General features: G+C 33.3%; 1 protein-coding gene across 1 annotated transcript in view; it reads right to left on the reverse strand.

The window, feature by feature from the left end:
• The window catches only part of LOC106714253 (protein Wnt-6), a 36,624-nt gene extending 19,489 nt beyond the window's left edge, over positions 1–17,135 (reverse strand). Inside the window, exon 1 of the mRNA XM_045678092.1 lies at positions 16,887–17,135. Coding sequence (XP_045534048.1) covers positions 16,887–16,948 — 62 coding nt within the window. The 5' untranslated portion in view covers positions 16,949–17,135. The remainder of the gene's footprint in view (positions 1–16,886) is intronic.
• Positions 17,136–18,300: the final 1,165 nt, after the last annotated feature.

Raw genomic sequence — 18,300 nt, forward strand, 5'->3', positions numbered from 1 at the left:
GTATATTTGTTTCTTTTGTGTTTGTAGCAGTGATTTGCGCAAATGATGAGATTGTAACAAAAAGCAGTTAGCGATGTACCAGTGACCAACATTTTCTCGTACATTAGATACATTTTAAGGCTGCGTCCTATTGTTTATTGTTTCACGTCGTCGTCTTAATGTGCAAAACACAACGAGATTCCCTGATTGTACATAATGTTAACTTATTAAGATAAACTTAATAATAACATATCCTTTATTATCAGAGGCGATTAATCTTTAGGATTCATACGAGTATGAAAATTTCACTTCTTATGCAACAGCTGTTAACTCTTGTCAGTAAATCGGTAAAAACTTGATTTTTTATAAAAATTACCAGCCAATTTTTTATTATATAACTCACCGAGAAAGTCGTGGTTTACTTGATTTATTATTATTAAGTTATTAATAAACAATGTAAGAATTTTCATATAATGTATATGGTATCTTTAATTCTCACGGTTAATATTACCTCACCTTAATGTAATTATTGTAATATTTTCATATAGAAGAAGAAGGCAGTTTTTCCACACACATAAAGTGAATCATAGCGATGTTAATTCGGATAAATCTTACTAATATTATAAATGCGAATGTTTAGATGGATGGATGTTTGTTTGAAGGTATCTCCAGAACGCCTCAACGGATCTGGATGAAATTTGGTATAGATATAGAATAGAGTCTGGAAGAACACATAGGCTAATTATTAAGTTTATTTTTTAATTCCGCGCGGACGAAGTTGAGGGCGACAGCTAGTAAATGATAAAATACAATTCAAAGAATAAATATAGAACAGAGATTATCTCTGTCCTACCATTAGATGATTCCTATGTTACCGTTTTTAATAAAAGCGTAATTTTTGTATAAAATTTATTAATCTATAATTTAGGAGTACTTTATGTAGCTAAAATCGTTCGATTTGATAGCGGAACCGCATGTAGCCCGGCCGTCGTAAATAACATCGAAATTTACAGAAAAAAAACTTCTCCTACAAGTATTGAATTCATGAAATCGACTAGTGATTGGCCTTCACGGTTTTACTACAACATTAAAAAGCCGAGTACAACAGTAAAAGTCAAGATGCTCTTAAATTATGACCACAACATGCCCGCGTTGCGCGAAACGAACGTATGAAATGATTTTATTAACCCCCGAACACTGCCAATGTTTACTGCAAGGAAATACCGGCGTTTGTTTCGTAATGCACCTCCGGAATTCGCTGTTCTTTTGACTCATCGCTTTTTTTTTCAAGAAGTAACTATCGATCTGCGTGGCTTAGGATAACTGAGTGTAAAATAATCATATTTGGGTATATTTTTAACATAATTTTCTTCACATCTTCGCAAAGATTACGCCGAAATAATATGTGGAGTAATGAACTCTTTTCCAATCTTAACGAGTACAGTTACCCGACCTTAGGAACTTTAATTGTGAGTATTAATTACGATTCGATTTATTGGGTACGCCGAAGTCAAATTTGGAGAGAATACCAAAAAAAACGGTTTGTACGATGAAGCCGCGATGTTGACCAATAAAACAACAATGTGGTTCACTTCGTCTTACCTTGACTCGAGTATGCTTGAACTTGAACTTATCGAGATCTTTATCAGTGATTTTTCCTTCCTAATAAGGTGTTCTGCTTGAAGGACCATCCGCCAAATTATTTATATTGCATTTTTTATTCTTCTTTAAGCTTAACTGCTTTCCTGATTCTGAACTGCTAAACAATTAGGGTAAACTATAGACAATGTACCTGATCGTATGTAAGATTTTTTTTATTTCTTGTGAATTGGTATTCAGTGGAGATAAGCCTTTTACTGAATACATTATAGTAATTTTCCTAATATTAATAGTATTCCTTACTTTTTAAAACTAACTAATACTATAAATGCGAAGATTTAGATTAGATGGATGAATGGATGTTTGTTAGAAGGTATCTCCGGAACGGCTCAACGGATCTTGATGAAATTTGCCACAGATGTAGAACATAGTCTGGAAGATCACATAGGTTACCATTTGAGTTTTTTTTTTAATTCTGCGCGGACGGATTCGTGGGCGACAGATAGTTTTTATATTACGAACAGAAAATAAGTTGATAAAAACGTTTCGAAACGTGAAGGTATGTGATTCAAATATTTATAATTTAAACAATAATCAACATCAATTGGATGGAATCCAACATCGCCATTTTATAAGATTCAGTATAACTTAACATAACCACTATTAGTATTTTTATTAATGCCTTGGGACTATGTCTAGGATTAATGTAACGCCCAGATGTAGAATTTTGGCGCAAATTGAATCGGACTCTCATCGTTACCATTGTATTACGTACGCTTACATTAGCTGAATCAATTGCCGCAGCTGGCCAAACAATGCAAAACTCTGGCTACTAAGGACACGAGTTCTTTAAATTTCAAAACTAGTGGGCCTAGCACGAATATTAGTGACATCGTATTGTCGTCGACAAATTTTGTATTAAAGGTTATGATGAATGCTTGTATTAAAGCTTATGAAATGATGTAAAGTACACCAAAATCTAACTATCTATATAAACTCATACTAATTTTAACATAATTAACGATGACAATACGAAAGTTGTCACAGATATTTATCCCACTGTCTCTTTAACTTTTTTATTATATTGTTACTATAATTTGTAGTTGAATGTATTACCTGATTTGATCCTTTTAAAGCTTTGGTCATAATTAAAAAAAAAGTTAAATAAAAGTACTACTCAAAAATGAAACGGGTACTCATTTTTATTATTGTAAACGATACAAAGTTGTGGAAACACTGTTTATTCTATATATTATTTTTAAATATGTTAATAAACCTCGTCATAAAGGTAAAGTATATGTAATTGTCGATTTACTTCAAAATACGTAAAAGCAAATGTTTATCATAATAATTATTGTAACATATCGCATCCGGTGTGTTACGAAATACGTTAGAAGGGGTACAGTTTATTTTGGCTTCAATTTAACTATACCTTACTGACAGGAACGTTTCAGTGATCTAAGAGAATCCCGTATGACTGGACATGATCAATAAGGAACTTTGAACATAAGCAATAAAGCCGATGTTACTATGAATACTGCGATGGAATTTTGCCAAACTGGTGACAAACTACTGTCCATCCAGACGAATAAATTAGCTGTGATAAGTTGTATGTCAATTAATTATTCTTCAAAGCACCATGTGTGTGAAAGTCGGTTAAGCGAGAAAGGAAACACCTTAACGATGGACGGGGATATTTTGAAATGATTTGATGCTTCCTTACATTGAGTTGTCACTGTGCAAACATCTATATAAAAACTATGAAAAAAAATTTGATTTTAGAAAAAACAGAGATACCAATTTTATACACGAGGTCAAGCTGTGGAGTTTGGATTTGTTGGGGAAGGGGAAATATTTTCTTTCTGTGCATCCTATACTCCGTCAATCTGAGGTATGATATGCGTCTGCAACTGCGGATGTCTATGGGCATCGGTCCCTTCGCTATATCGGCGAATTCAACTGGTTTGGCATCTTATGGTATAAAAAAATTCGTAACTTTAAATTGTTCGACATGTCTCTGTTAAAGTTTTAGTAATTATATTACTTTAATTGACTATTTTTTTATGTATAGCTGTCAAAATATGTTTAAAGATTTACTTGTTATTTTCTATGTTTAATTAAGAAGAATACAATTAAAATAACTTAAAAGAAGATAACAAATAAATCAATCTATTATTTGTCTACATTTCCCTTTGAAAGTTTCTCTTTTGTGTACACATTTAAAAAAAATGAAAAAGATTTATTGACAAAAATTATTTACAGTTTAGATTTGGCGACATAGATTAACAAAGTTTACTTATTTCTAAAATTTCTATTTCCTATAACCCTCATACTAGGCTAAGCCTGTGTCATGAGGATTATATAAGGTACAGATGAGTTATCACATTATTTAGTTTAGCCGATTTAAATCCAGATTATTCTCGAGTTCGCCGTAGGACAACGAGGCTTTTAAAAGTCACATTTATAATTGTCATCGAAAGTGCACGCAAAGTGTCACAGTGGCCCTGACCTATGTCAACAATACGTTACACTTGGCAACAGTACAATAGAAAATTATATTGGCCCACTCACATATATTTATGTCTAGTATAATGTAGTTTCAACTAAATGATGCTTTATTAATAGCACTTACAAAAGGTTAATGCATTGTTATAACTGATTCAATCCTTTTTTCTTCTCACCCTTTTCTTATAAGGAAAGGATAGGATGTGCTAGTGGATTGGGTTCTGAAGACACAAAAAAAGAAAACATTTCTCCTAACTATGCGTCTTTTAGTTTCTTATCGACTTTTCCTTAATTTTTTTTAAATATTAAACTACAGCTGCATATTGCAAGTACGTAGGTACTCGTATGTACACCATGATTCCCCGTTTTGGCCACCCCCTGTATGTGTAAGGAATGTGAGAGCATACAGCGAGCAGCAAGGAGGTAGAAGGAGGAAGGAGCCTCATTGAACGGGTGACAATGAATGACGCTGTTTGCGGACACCGGGCGAGGCGCTAACGCGCGACTTCGACGCGATTAGCGACCACATGACGACTTAACTGTAAACATCATTACCATTACTCGTTTAGCGTAAAACGTATTCAATGCTCACTCCCGTTTTCGACGCTGCTCCGTGGATATAGGCGTCGATTCGAACGCAGATACAAAATGGCCGGTCGCGTCTGTCAACATTGGTCGCCAGACTAGATCGCTCTGTCACAGTATATGTGAGCAAACACTTTTAAAAGTTTATGTGACGATGAGCGGTGTTGTCACAAGGTTTTAGTGGACGCATCATGCGCGTTCATGCCGGCTCCGACCTCTGCCCGTGTTTGCTATGTCGTTTCGAATTGGGTTTGAGACGTTCGCGTCTTTATTGTTAAGTTTTTCTTGGCTTTCGTAAGCGTGTTGAGATGTGTTACTACCATTAGTGGCCATTGAAATTCACTTGTGGCGTCACGTAACATTTGCACCCGTCTATATTTATTATTGTCAACTTCCCATTCCCATAAAGCCAATAAAGCTGTGAGAATTTAGTTAATAAAATATAGGAATTAACATGAATTTATGAAAAAAAAAATATTTCAGAAAAACGATTATAGAAATGTTTTTATAATTTTTTTTATTACCAGTAAATTATTCTAGAAGTTTAAGTTGTTAAATTCTCAGCATAATAATTATTATCCGTTCAAAATTGAAGGAATTTTAATTAGCAATTTGAATGATTTCCAAGTGTTATTGTGAGCAAACAATAGGAATATTTATTCCTTTTTATTGTCTGCTAAAGTTTTCACCGCTAACTTGTGTTCAGTAATGCTACAGGTACAAGTCCGTCATTGAGTTTGAGGTTGTACACTTTAGAAATTAAAAGATTAAGAAATATTACCTTATAGAGCGATTTGTTATGACATGAGGTTTTAGCGCCACCAAGATCTGTGACCATAATGGGTGCGAGATGCGATAATTGGTGAAGTTCTACGCATAATAACTCGCTCTGTACACGAAATGTTACCGTCTCAAAGATTAAGCAGTAGCTCATAGGTACAAAAGCAATTTTAAAATTATAGAATACTTATATCACTTTAATATATGAGGTTTCAAATTATTATTTCTGTCCAAGAATGTTAAATGTTCTTTTAAATCTGAATTAAGCGATGTACAAACATCAATTCGCAAACAGAAATCTTTGTTCATTACTGCTTGACTAGACAACACCAAGGTGGTATGCAATTTGGTATAGTTTATAAAAGAACAGCATTTTTTATTTCTAACTTTCATGTCTTGATTAATTTTGAAGAATATAATTTTATTTGGCTTCACTATTCTCATGTATAGAAATAAAACATTATACAACACTGACAGAGACATACCAGAGGCTAATAAGTGGGAACAGAAAAGACACAAAGAAGAAAGATTATATTTTTAAAAATTGAGCATGGAATACCTCTTGGTGTGTCTACATGATTGTTCTGTAATGCAACGACAGCGCTGGTTAGCGTGGCCCCGCTAAGCGCACCGCAAACAGCGCGGGCGGCCGCCCGCGTGCGACACGCCATCGCACCACTGCCGGTGCTAAATGAACTAGTTCCACTATACTGGCCACTCATCACTCGACAGATATGTATGGAGCACAGACTATCACCGACAAATTCTTCGACGTCTTGTTGAAAAAAAAAAAAAACTATGTCGGCCGGATATAGATTATAGATAGGTAGTAATAAGGTTAGTGTAACAGTCTGTTTTGTTCTAATCTTTGAGAATTGACTAAATATGTATATACTAAGGCCCTTCGTATACGACTACGTGTTAACAATATAGTTTTGCTCAGCCATCTTAAAAATTGTAGCAACTTTTCTCACGACAATCTTGTCGAACTGTGGTCCACTGTTTGCACGAATATTTGTGACAATCGGTATCGTATCGTCATCGACAAAATTCGTATTAAAATTTGTGCCTCGTTAACTAATTTTGTCTCGTGCCTAATTTTGACATAATGAAAGATGACGATACGAAGGCGATTGCCACAAATATTCGTGCTAGGTTGCGGGCGACTGACTTTGCTGATGACAGCAATATCGGCGACGCGCGCAATGTACGTACCTCTCTGACATCGTTTTGCTGCATCGCTTAGCGACTAAACAATCTGAGTTTCTGAAATTTAAGTTGCCTTGTGTACGCAGGGCCTAACTAATAGGTAGAACCTATTTTTTAATTATTTATAGAAACCGGACCAAAACTGACAACAGAAAAGTTAACAGTATAAAAAATATTACAGTTTGTAGCATTTTAATTAGTGGCTAGCGAAATATACGCGGTCATAGTAACAAATATGTATATCGATAGTTTATTATTTTAACGAGTCAAAAGTAAAAGCTAGAACTATTAACGAGTAAAGAAACGTATCGAGTAATTATGGAATCGATAAAAAGAGATAAAAAATTAGCACACATCGGATAGGAAAGCCGATAACTAAACCTGATTTAATTGATCGCCTACGCGCCCGTACAGAAATCGTGAATGTAATAAAATTTTAATACCCATCTACATTTCAATCTGTCCCACAAATACCAGATTGTTTGGTAACAAATATAAACACGATTTTATGGCTTAATTACACCGGCGATGGTGAATGCTATATAAAGCTCCCATTTGAAACGTTTTCTTTGAACGTTCCAGTTTTACAATCTTCCCACCGCAGTAGATATTTAAAATGTACTTGAAGTAACTTTTGATGTTTTACAAATAGCTATAATAAAGTTCTTATTACGCACTTTTCTAAAACATGGTAACTGAGCAAGTGTTGCTGCACATGGACATTCGTAACGATTAGTAACAGATATCTTATGAAGTTTTTAAGTTAATAGATTTATTAAGATACTAGCGATCGCCTGAGACTTTGTCAGCGCAAAATTAAGAAAAAACTAACATATAGTGAGTCCACATACAATCGGTCCAGTCGTTCTGGAAACCCCGGAACAAATGCGGATTTGCGAAGTGACAGAAAATAATTTAAAAAAATGGATTTTCGTTATGGTGGAAGTAGACTAAGGCTGAAATTTATAGTCGGTACTCGGACTTTGCTTAGACTTATCTTACGAGTTTGAAATTTATAGTCATATGCTAAGCTTACCTTAGACGTTTGCTTAGCAAATGCTAAGTCACCAAAATCGACGACTTAGCGAAATCTTACACGTTTCTCGACTACTTTTTATACGATAAGGTGGCAAATGAGCAGGTGACCATTTAAATTCGTTGAAATAGCGAAGCGACCGCCGCTTATATACATCCATAATTGCAGATACGTTGCCTACATATAATCGATGGAGGGACAGAAAGGGTATATTTCCCCTTCCTAGGCGTCCACTCCTTCGTCAAATCCGCTTCCCCTTCCCATCCTTTCCTTATAAGAAAAGGGTGGAATAATGAAGAGGACTAAACTTAGGCCTCCGGCATGTCCATTCGTCAGACGAAACTAGGAATTACTTCCATTTCCGCCTGTCTTCTGTGTGGTCGTGGTATTTCACCGGGCGAGCCGACCCATTCGTGCAAAAGATATTGTTGTTTTGTGTTTTTTATATATTTTGGATTCACCTGATGACCACTCCGTTTCCAAGGATTTTGTACCTGCCTACTCTTACAAATACTTCTTACTCGCTTCAAAGGATTTCAATTTTGCTTACGACATGGATTGCTACAATAAAATAAACAAACAAAAACCATATTCTGAACATTTACGAAGAAATATATTTATTAATATTTATTTATTAAGAAAAATATTGTTCAGGCCATGCAGGTTGTTGGTGCTACCCAATTCTTCGAATTGCGTATGTAGGTGGATAGGGAAACGTATAAAATTGCGGTAGAAGTTGACTCAATTTTCTTGAAACTTTATTTATGATGATGTACAGTGTAGGTTGGCTTAAGCCTGGTAAATCACCACAAACAGTCTACAACAGAAAGGAGAAAATTAGTACAGAGTTAATGAACATTGTCCATACGTATTTTATACGGGGCTCTCGTGTATTCACGTTTAGCTGATATACTCGTAGGTAAAGATCTATGGTGTAAATGTAACAAATATTGGGTTCCAAGCTTGTCCATTTTATCTAATCGAGACAATATCCAATTTGTCCGTTCAATAAAATCCATTCGAAAATCTTTGTTAGTTCGTTAGTCAAATCCAAATTAAAGATAAAGTATGGAAAGTCAGTAAGAATACGGGTCCAGGGTAAACATCAAAGGATGGAATCTTTATATGTCCAGGTAGATAATCCAAATTCCAGAAGAAATGCATAATATGATAGAAAAGATATTAACCTCAACAATAACAAAATCTATTTTATTTTGTTGTTATGGGTTTGACGTTGTCATTTACTTTGACAAGTCAAATAGTCTTGTTCCGTTCTACCGTATACGTAACCATAATTTTACAAAAGTGTTAATTTAAAAATGTTAATTTCGTCGTTTTGCTTATAATTTCGCTAGCAAATTATAAATAAATATAATGATTCGATTAAATCAATAAGTTAAATGATATATGGATCATGTATTTTAAATATATTTTTTCTAAATACTGAGAAGTACCAAGAAGATATTGTGCAAATAGAAACTTTGTCAAACTCTCTTGCTTAGCAAAATCACTGTTGCCACCTCGGCTACTTCAAAATGTGCATAAAGACCTGTTATAATATGCCTAAATATACTATCTTTTTAAAAAGTCCTCCAAGTATTAAATGTGGCCTATTAAAGTGGATCTGCTATACTCGTTGTTATGAATGCCGAACTAAATTATATTAAAAAATATATAATGATTACCTTGTGATTTTTTGAATACGCCTAAAATGCATCATGTTCATTTTTAAATTTCATTTATATCTATATAAGTTAATATGGTATAAAAAATATTGATATATGCTAAATGAAGAAAAATGTGCTAAATGATCTAAAATTCTGCCAAATTTTGCATAAAATATGCTAAATTGGCAACACTGACAAAATCTCAGCCCAGAACGACTATAAATTCGAATCTGAGATAACTTTAAGCAAATGCTTAGATGAGTTTGCCATAAGATAAACCTAAGTCAAGTCGGAGCTAAGTCCGAGTACCGACTATAAATTTCAGCCTAAGACACTACACACGTAGTGTCTCTGTATTAGCACGAGTGTTAATTGATTCATCAGTGCAATTGTAAATAGTACATACATTAATGTCGGTTATTATATAAAAAAGATATGGAAGAACTTCGAGGACAAGGGGAATGGAAAAAAAATGGAATATGTAATTCATGGAAAGTGCATAAAATCTTCATTTTACACCTACCTTCTATGACTGATAGCAATAAGAAACTCTATCAATGTAAAGGAAAATTTTTAATTTACTAAACTACAAAAATATATAACTAAGGATTGAAATATTGAGACTTGAGTGTTACTAACCAAAATCCATCACAAACTACAGTAATTTATATTTTAAATTAACTTTTATTGTTTTTATTTAAGATTCCATTAACACGTAGTTTGTTAAAGCTTATAAACAAATCAGACAGCGCCGTATCTCAAAGGATACGGGCATAAATTCCCTATTACTTAGATGTGAAAAGAGAAATGGTGCCTCTAATTTTATTAAGTTTTATTGTCGTCAGAAAATGGAATTAAAACGTAATGACCACCTGTACCGTATTATAAAAAACATACATTGATGTTTTCTCTTAAATTATGTCTGATTAAATCTTATACTTGTTATGTAAATGGACCGTAATGATTATAAAATTACAACTTTTATTATGTTAAACAAAAGAATACATAATTCATATTTAGTTGGAATTGAAAAAAATGATTCATCAGCCCACTTCTTACTACTTAATAAAAAATCTAAGAAGTTAACATCTGTGAAGTATTTTAATCATTTCTAATAATAGAATCAAAATCATTTGAAGTTCAGGGAAAACGGAAGTTAAACTGGAAAATGATTGAGTCAGTTACTCTGACCGTTTCACTTTATATATTCAACGGTAAATTATATAAAATGACGTATTACGATGGTATTATACTAATGGTTTCCACTGTTAAAACACATGTCTATAAACATATTGTTTTAACTTTATTCTCTTTGAAAAATCAGAAGTAATAAGTTTGCACACATTTGTGTTTATTACATTACGGCAGTCGGTATTTCCAAACCGATACAACTTAAGGGCCTTCAAGAAAAGAGCGTACAGTCAGGGAATTTCGCGGTGTTCTTGTTTCTTGCAATGTGACAAAATTCGCTCCTTTAACAAAGTAACCAATTAGCAATGAGTTATATTTTATCTGCGCTTCTGGTGTTGCGGAAATCTATGGATGTTGGTTCAACTACTATTGGGCGATCCGCTGCTCGTTTGTCCTCTTCTAGTCTAAAAAAGTCGATTTTCACGGTGATTATAATAATCCAAATAAGTGTAAGTAACTGTTACCAAATGGAGTCGCATTTAATTTCTTACAAAAAAATATAGTGACACTTTAAATTCGTATTCCTTGTTAATTAAAATAAAATGTCAGCAAACTCTAATCGCAGTCACAAATTAATGTTAAAATATTTCCGAGGTATTTTAATTACAATTCTGATACAGATACACAAATTAATGAAACATTTCAAACAAATTAATTGAATTCAATCTTGAGGAGCGTAAATAATTTTGTTTGACTTTATCTCAACTTATTTCACATACACCTTGATGACATTAATGTTGATCCACACTGGAAAGATAGTGAAACTTTTTTTTAATTTTTTCTTTTTTTTTTCAAAACTAAGAAATAAAACCTTTTTGGGTAAATAAAAAAAAATGTTACGTTTAAAGACAAATTACGAAAATAAAAAAAAAATAACTATACATCACGTGAACATTATAATTTCCATGTTATAGAACGTATATAAAATAATACTAATAAATATTTTTAAATCTCTAGAAAGCCGTGAATGAACGGAAGAATCTTGATCAAATTTAATTATCAAACTATTACATTTTAATCTGTTAATGAAATGTGAAATGGCAAAAACTAGTTCCTCAATAAAGCTGCAACTCAAACCACCTGATCGGTCAACACGTTTACTTATCTATAGTTTAGACATTAAAATAAAAACGTAGTTAATTAGCTAATCGATGCTTTAGTTAGAAACGACGCCGTGGGCGCATGGACCGGCCGCGCCTACATCTGTCATCAACTTTTATGGGCAATCATTTCAATCAATTTCTTGATTAGTAATGATTGAGTTACGTATTATGCTATTCCGCTACTAAAATATAAAATCAAGGTCAGTTTGTCAGTTTTTTTATAACTTTAGCCAGTCGATGTCTCTATGCGTATATACTTCGGATCGCTTCTGGAAAATGTATTCCCTCGTTTCAATCGTAATAGACGGACAGATAACAAACATAGTAAGTTGCAGTACGATAGACTAGTTTGTGTTAATTTAATTTTGATTTAATTCCTGGTTCTTGTAATATGTTTAAAAAAATGTTCTTTGTTAGCATCTTGTCTGGTATGTTTTATAAAGTTGAACTTGAAATGCAGTAGTGTAATTTTATTCTCTGGAAACGAAACTAAACGAATGTTATTTATGAATAAACATAGATTTTTATCAGCTAAACCTATTTCGTTCTAACTAACTTTGTGTTAGATAATATATTTATTTAAATGAAACTAACTGAAGTAATACTAAATTTAAATATATGTACGTACGATTGTGAGAATTTAAATACTGTTCTCTCGTAGCAGCTCCTTTGGCTTCTTAAACTGGTATAATATGTTACAATCTTGGCGGTACATTTTCACAAATGACTTAAGCGAATGTGTCCAAGAATGTCGCTCATATAGTTGGAGATTCCATTAAATTTCTGAAGATATACGCATTATCACGTCGGCAAATCATATCCGTTATAGTCTGTGCCTTGGATATTATCTTTAGCTCGACTTATCTTTTTGAAAATTTACGTGACCGCATTATTGCGTGCCAAATTATTCAACATATTCGTAAGACATACTTACAACTTACGACAAAAGCGTGTTAAATAGGTATTATTATTGTAACCTGTGTAAAAAAACCCTACAATTGCAGGGGTAGCCAACTTCAACAGACCAGAAACCTACTGTTTATTGTATATACTTTAATGTGAGAATTACATCTGAGTATCTTGCGTAGTTTTACGGATTTTTGGCGTTGCTTTGATAGACTGATCATTGGTCGGTTGGACACCCCTGCTCTCTTGCATAGATAGTCGTTCTAATAAATTTAAATCAGTTGATAGTATATAAAATATAGTGTAATATATGTAATGGATAAAATGTGTAAGTTTAATGATAATCAATTTAATAATGCGACAATTAAGATAAATATGCAGATATAATTACTTTGAAATAAGTTTTTTTATGTATGTTTTCTGCCTTATAATTTGCTAATTACCAAATACTTTAGACGGGTCAAAGACATCGTACAATCAAAACAACATTATTTATTTCGTATAAAGGTTCAAGAATCATTAATGACAGTAATCACTCTTAAATTACGAGTCCCGTCGTCCGAATCAATCTATCACGTGTCAGACGCAAACTTGTCGAAATGACTTATTATTCTATATAAAAACGACGCTTCAAGTGACATCAGCGAATTTGGCTGTCAAATTGCAAGCCATTGAATTTTCCAACTTCGTATAAGAAATCCTACAACACAGTCGTATTTACTAAAAAAGCTTTGCGAGAGCTTTTAAGACTTTCTAGAACTTAACGCATTTGTTTTTTTTTAATTTAAAGGCCTTCAATAATACTATTTGTGCAGAAATTTTAAATCATTGCCATTTTCACAGATTCAACTAATCATAGCTCTACAAATCGTCATCGCGCTGCCCTTCCCCGACGTACAAATGTATAGCTTTTTAAAACTCTACATTACCACCTCTACCTCATTTATGATTAGGAGCTTTAGGTCCTCCTGTGAAATGAAAAAGAAATTCAATCAATAATTAAAATAATGAAAAAAAAAATATCGTCCTGTTATCTTTATAAGTTAACCGTAAAGTGCTGGAACACGTTTCTGAACGTACTGCCCGGACCTTTAGGCGCAACATCAATTTTTGTTGATCGTGCTCGAATCGCCTAATTTAAGCCCGCACTTGATTAATTGCAAATTAAACTGCCCTCTGCGGTGGTTCGCCAGTCGGTATGACTTTATTGAATTTCAAGCTTAAAGATTTATGCATCGGGATTTTGAATTTATTATTATCAAATGCGGACCGAGGAAAATTACATACGGATTAACGTATAACAATATCTCATATAACCAACTCGTATTTTAATAAAAATGTCATTATTGCTAAAAAGAAGTTCTTTACTGAGCCTTCGTAAGAATCGCTACAAACATTGGTCTATACTTTACTTTCATCTTACTAATATTATAAATGCGTATGTTTAGAAGGATTGATGGATGTTTGTTTGAAGGTATCTTCGGAACGGCTCCACGGATCCTGATGAAATTTGTCACAGAACATAGTCTGGAAGAACACATAGTTTATTTAATAAGTTACAAGGCCACGCGGACAGAGTCGCGGCTGACAGCTAGTTAATAATACTTCTAACAAAAGAAATCGATCCGTTCGCAGACAACATCTGATACTTTAATATGAAATGAAATTATCTCTGTAATGCACTTAAATTGATTTTTATACCAAAGCCAACATAACTTAACGTTATTGTGTCTGCATACTATGGTAAAAGCACAATGAATTTTGAAACGGATTTTTTTACAATAAATGCAACTTTAATATAATTTGAAAACCTGTAAGTGCGTATAATCAGTATTTCAAAGCGATAAATATCCGAATTAACTTTGACTAAATGTTATAGGTACCTAACTAACTTTATATGGATTATGATACATGACCTAATCACATCACCTTCCATCATTGATGAGCATCGCTTATTCAATGAACCGATATAATCATGGAGCAAACAAATTCGAAATTGTAAAAAGTAAACTTTTAAGAAAGGCATTATTAACTGGTGGAGTTTATAAAAAAACTAAAAAATTGCATATACCTCAAATAATAGTCATAATAAAAAGAGTTAACGACTACATCATTTCGTTTTCTAATTACCACTGAACATCAATCTATCAACTATTGTATCTATTCGTCACACATGTTAATTAACAATACAACTCAGCTGTTCATTAATAAAGACCCACTAAGCTCCACATTTGGCACGTGCAAATAAAGGCAGACGCGAATAAAGTCCGTTGAAAATCACCTTAATTACACTTCCTCGTCATAAATCTCATCGTGTAATTATATCGGCTACTCCATTATATATTCCTTTTTTTTATACCAGAATAGCTATTTGTTACTGGTTGTTGTAACCCGTTTAATGGTTGGAAATTTTATAAAGAACAAACTATTTTAATTTATTTGTATATTCGTGTAGCTGAAGGAAAACATCGTGATGCAATGCAATATCTGAGAGAAAACTCAAAGATATGTGTAAAGTCAACCAACCGGCACTGGTCCAGCGTGGTTGCCTAGTTACCCGTAACTTAGAGCAGACTCCAAGCCCCTCTGTGGAGACGTACAGTGAGCTGATGATGATGATGTTCCTCTATGTTGACTGTATTCTAACTGAAGGTGTATTTCTACCGCCATAGTGCATTTTGAAGTTTTGTTTAGTAAAAACTTTTTAGAGTATGTCATTTAAATGTTTAAATAATTTAAATGCAAAACAAAAGAAACCACAAGGAAACAAAAGAAAGCAAAAGCAGGAAAAAATGAAGCACAAAAGACTTCAATAGAACAAGATCACCAATTCATTTTAATTTAAATTTTATTATTTGCATATGTGCATAATTATATTACTAATGTGCAAATTAGGTTTTATTCACTTCCAATATTGATAAAAGGTTAAAGATTCCTTTCATATTTCTTCATATAGATTTCAAACATTATCATTAAGTTGTGCAAAATTGTAAAGATTTGAATGTCTAATTTCGACTGAACGATGATAAAAATTACCACAGACGATTCTATTTTGTTTTAATGATTGTTATTTGTTACAGAACTATGTTCAGAGAAATTTGGCTCATTGAGCAAGAAGTTTACTTTGGAGCCTCGCCACCTACTGCTAAAGCTCCAATTCTCAGTATTAATACCAGTACAAGTACCTATAGCCGTGCGAAAATTCATTTTCAATAACAGAATTTGATTCACTATATAAATTCAATGTTAGACCACTAATTCTTAAACTAAGCGAAATATAAATTACGTAATAAAAATACACGATAGGAAATATGTTTTTTTTTTTATAATTGTATGCATTAAGTTAAACAATTATTCATGATTTAACATAATGTAAAGCGAAATCGAAATTGTAACAATACTCATATGATTGTTACGCATCAAACAAATTTTGTGATTTCGAAACGAAACTTGATCGACGGGTTTGAGATTTTTTACGTCATCTGGATGCAATAAAACTAAAATAAATTTTGGGCTATCAAAACGGCAATAGGCTTGATTGTTCGGGTCACTTTTAATCTTAATTCTGGTCTCAGATTATATAAGTTGCACTTAGATATATATATTTTTTTAAGTTACAGAACAATGCTTTAATAACACTGAATACATTGATGAATTTTTGACTTGGCTTAAAAAAAAAATCTTAGTCTTTTCACTAATAAGTTGGGTAGAGAATTAAGTATGATATCTTGGTATTAAGAATAAAAACACAACAAGTATTTTAATATTATGCATGTAATATATTAAACAATCTATAAAATAATAACATTTGAAAAATAATTTATAGACCATGCCTATAACGTTTTCATCGTCGAGTCGTTTGAAAGCGATAGTGAATTGTAATTTACAAGTCTGCGTTGTATATGGCATGAAATCATCTAATATTTTAAATCCATACTACGCTTAGAATATACTAAAACATTAGCAAAAGAGCTGTATTTATATACAAAAGGCAATGAAAGGAAAACGAAACCAAACAAAATCCGTACGTGTTAAGCTTTAACTTGAAACTTTTACTTTTCTTTCTCATAAAGGGCAATGTTCACAGAGCAATGTTTACAAGTCAAGTAATGATAAAATCACGTTTAACGATTTCATATAATTAAATACTTATGTCCATACATTTGAAGTTATTAAAATTAAATAGGTTTTTATAGTTGAATAAAATTACAAACTTACAAGCTTCTGAAAATAGACATAACCTTTTAGAGGCTGTTGATAATCAGTAATTACTTAAAAAAAACCTTTTTTGGAATTTAATTAAGCTTGTAGTCATCGTTAACTCACCACCAGGAGTCGGTGATGGGCGCTAGCAGCAGCAAACATGCGGCGATGACCACCGGCCGCATCGCTCGACGGACATCACTGGCCGACCACCCCTCCCCCAGCTATCGCCTCTCTAATCCTTATTGAACACATACCAGTCCTATAACAATGCTCAATATCTCGCGATAATTCTTAAAGTTCTCGTTCGATGTACTTCGAAAAACAGTACCGAATTTCGCGGCGTTGCGTGAGTGGATCCCAGCCGGCGGGAGCTCCCAGAGCAGACTGACGTTCACCTGCGCCCACCCCGGCCGGCGCACGCGCACCGCAAAACGATTTTCGCGCTATTTTGACTAATATTTAACAGATTAACCTCTACTTTTAAACATATCTAAAGCCTGATAAACTATATAATATAAGGAATAGTGTAGGCGATATTTTTTAAAACTTACGATCAATCCACAAACGGGGCCCCAATAATCGAGACGGGGTATAATTAAATACGCGACTTGTTGGTCTTTTTAAAACTCATGTTTGTAATACCAATTTAAAACTGATCGAACTTCTAAATTTTGTTAATTATCAGTCCCGCGGCTATATTTGGCATTTATATCGGGGCCGTGGGCTAAAATTGATATAAAAATTTTGCATAAATAACAATTAGTGGATATGTGTGATGAAGTTTAGGTCGCGTCCGCACGCGATAATAGTTCTAATTGCATTCGAATAAGTTTGTTAATAGATCGTTGATGGTTTGACGGTTGATTGAATGGTGTGTACGGATATGCATGGTTATTGGTGCAGCCCTTCGGCTTTCAGTACGGTAATAGTAATACAAAACAGACACTCTCTGAATGGGAACGAGTGATGGACAGTGAGGTGTACGATACACATCTATTAATAGAAAACACGTGCGAAACGCTAATTGTGTTAAACAAACAATCGCGTGTACATGCACCTGACGCCACCGATTTGAACCGACGACTGGACGAGAGACGCGACAAATGTAACATTTAAAAAATTAAAATAAAATCTTCACGACCTAATAATCAGGGAATAAACAGAGGTAGCAATATGTCTAGCGTCTGCTTTCACATTTAACAGAATTTATTTCATACGAAATGCTAAAATGTTAAGTAATCAAATCTTACTAATATTATAAATGCGAATGTATAGATGGATGGATGGATGTTTGTTTGAAAGTATCTCCGGAACGGCTCAATGGATCTTGATGAATTTTGGTTTGTTCTACATCTATATGTAGAACATAGTCTGGAAGAACACATAGGCCACTTATTAAGTTATTTTTTTTCATTCGCACGGACGGAGTCGCGAACGACAGCTAGTGGGTCATATGTTTGTTTGTGATTGTCTTTAAAAAGGAATCATACAATCGTTCAGTGGCTATGTACCTATAATTATTAGATATAAAAGT

The sequence above is a fragment of the Papilio machaon genome, chromosome 1 (assembly GCF_912999745.1).
Source record: "Papilio machaon chromosome 1, ilPapMach1.1, whole genome shotgun sequence".
In the NCBI taxonomy this organism is placed as follows: Eukaryota; Metazoa; Arthropoda; class Insecta; order Lepidoptera; family Papilionidae; genus Papilio; species Papilio machaon.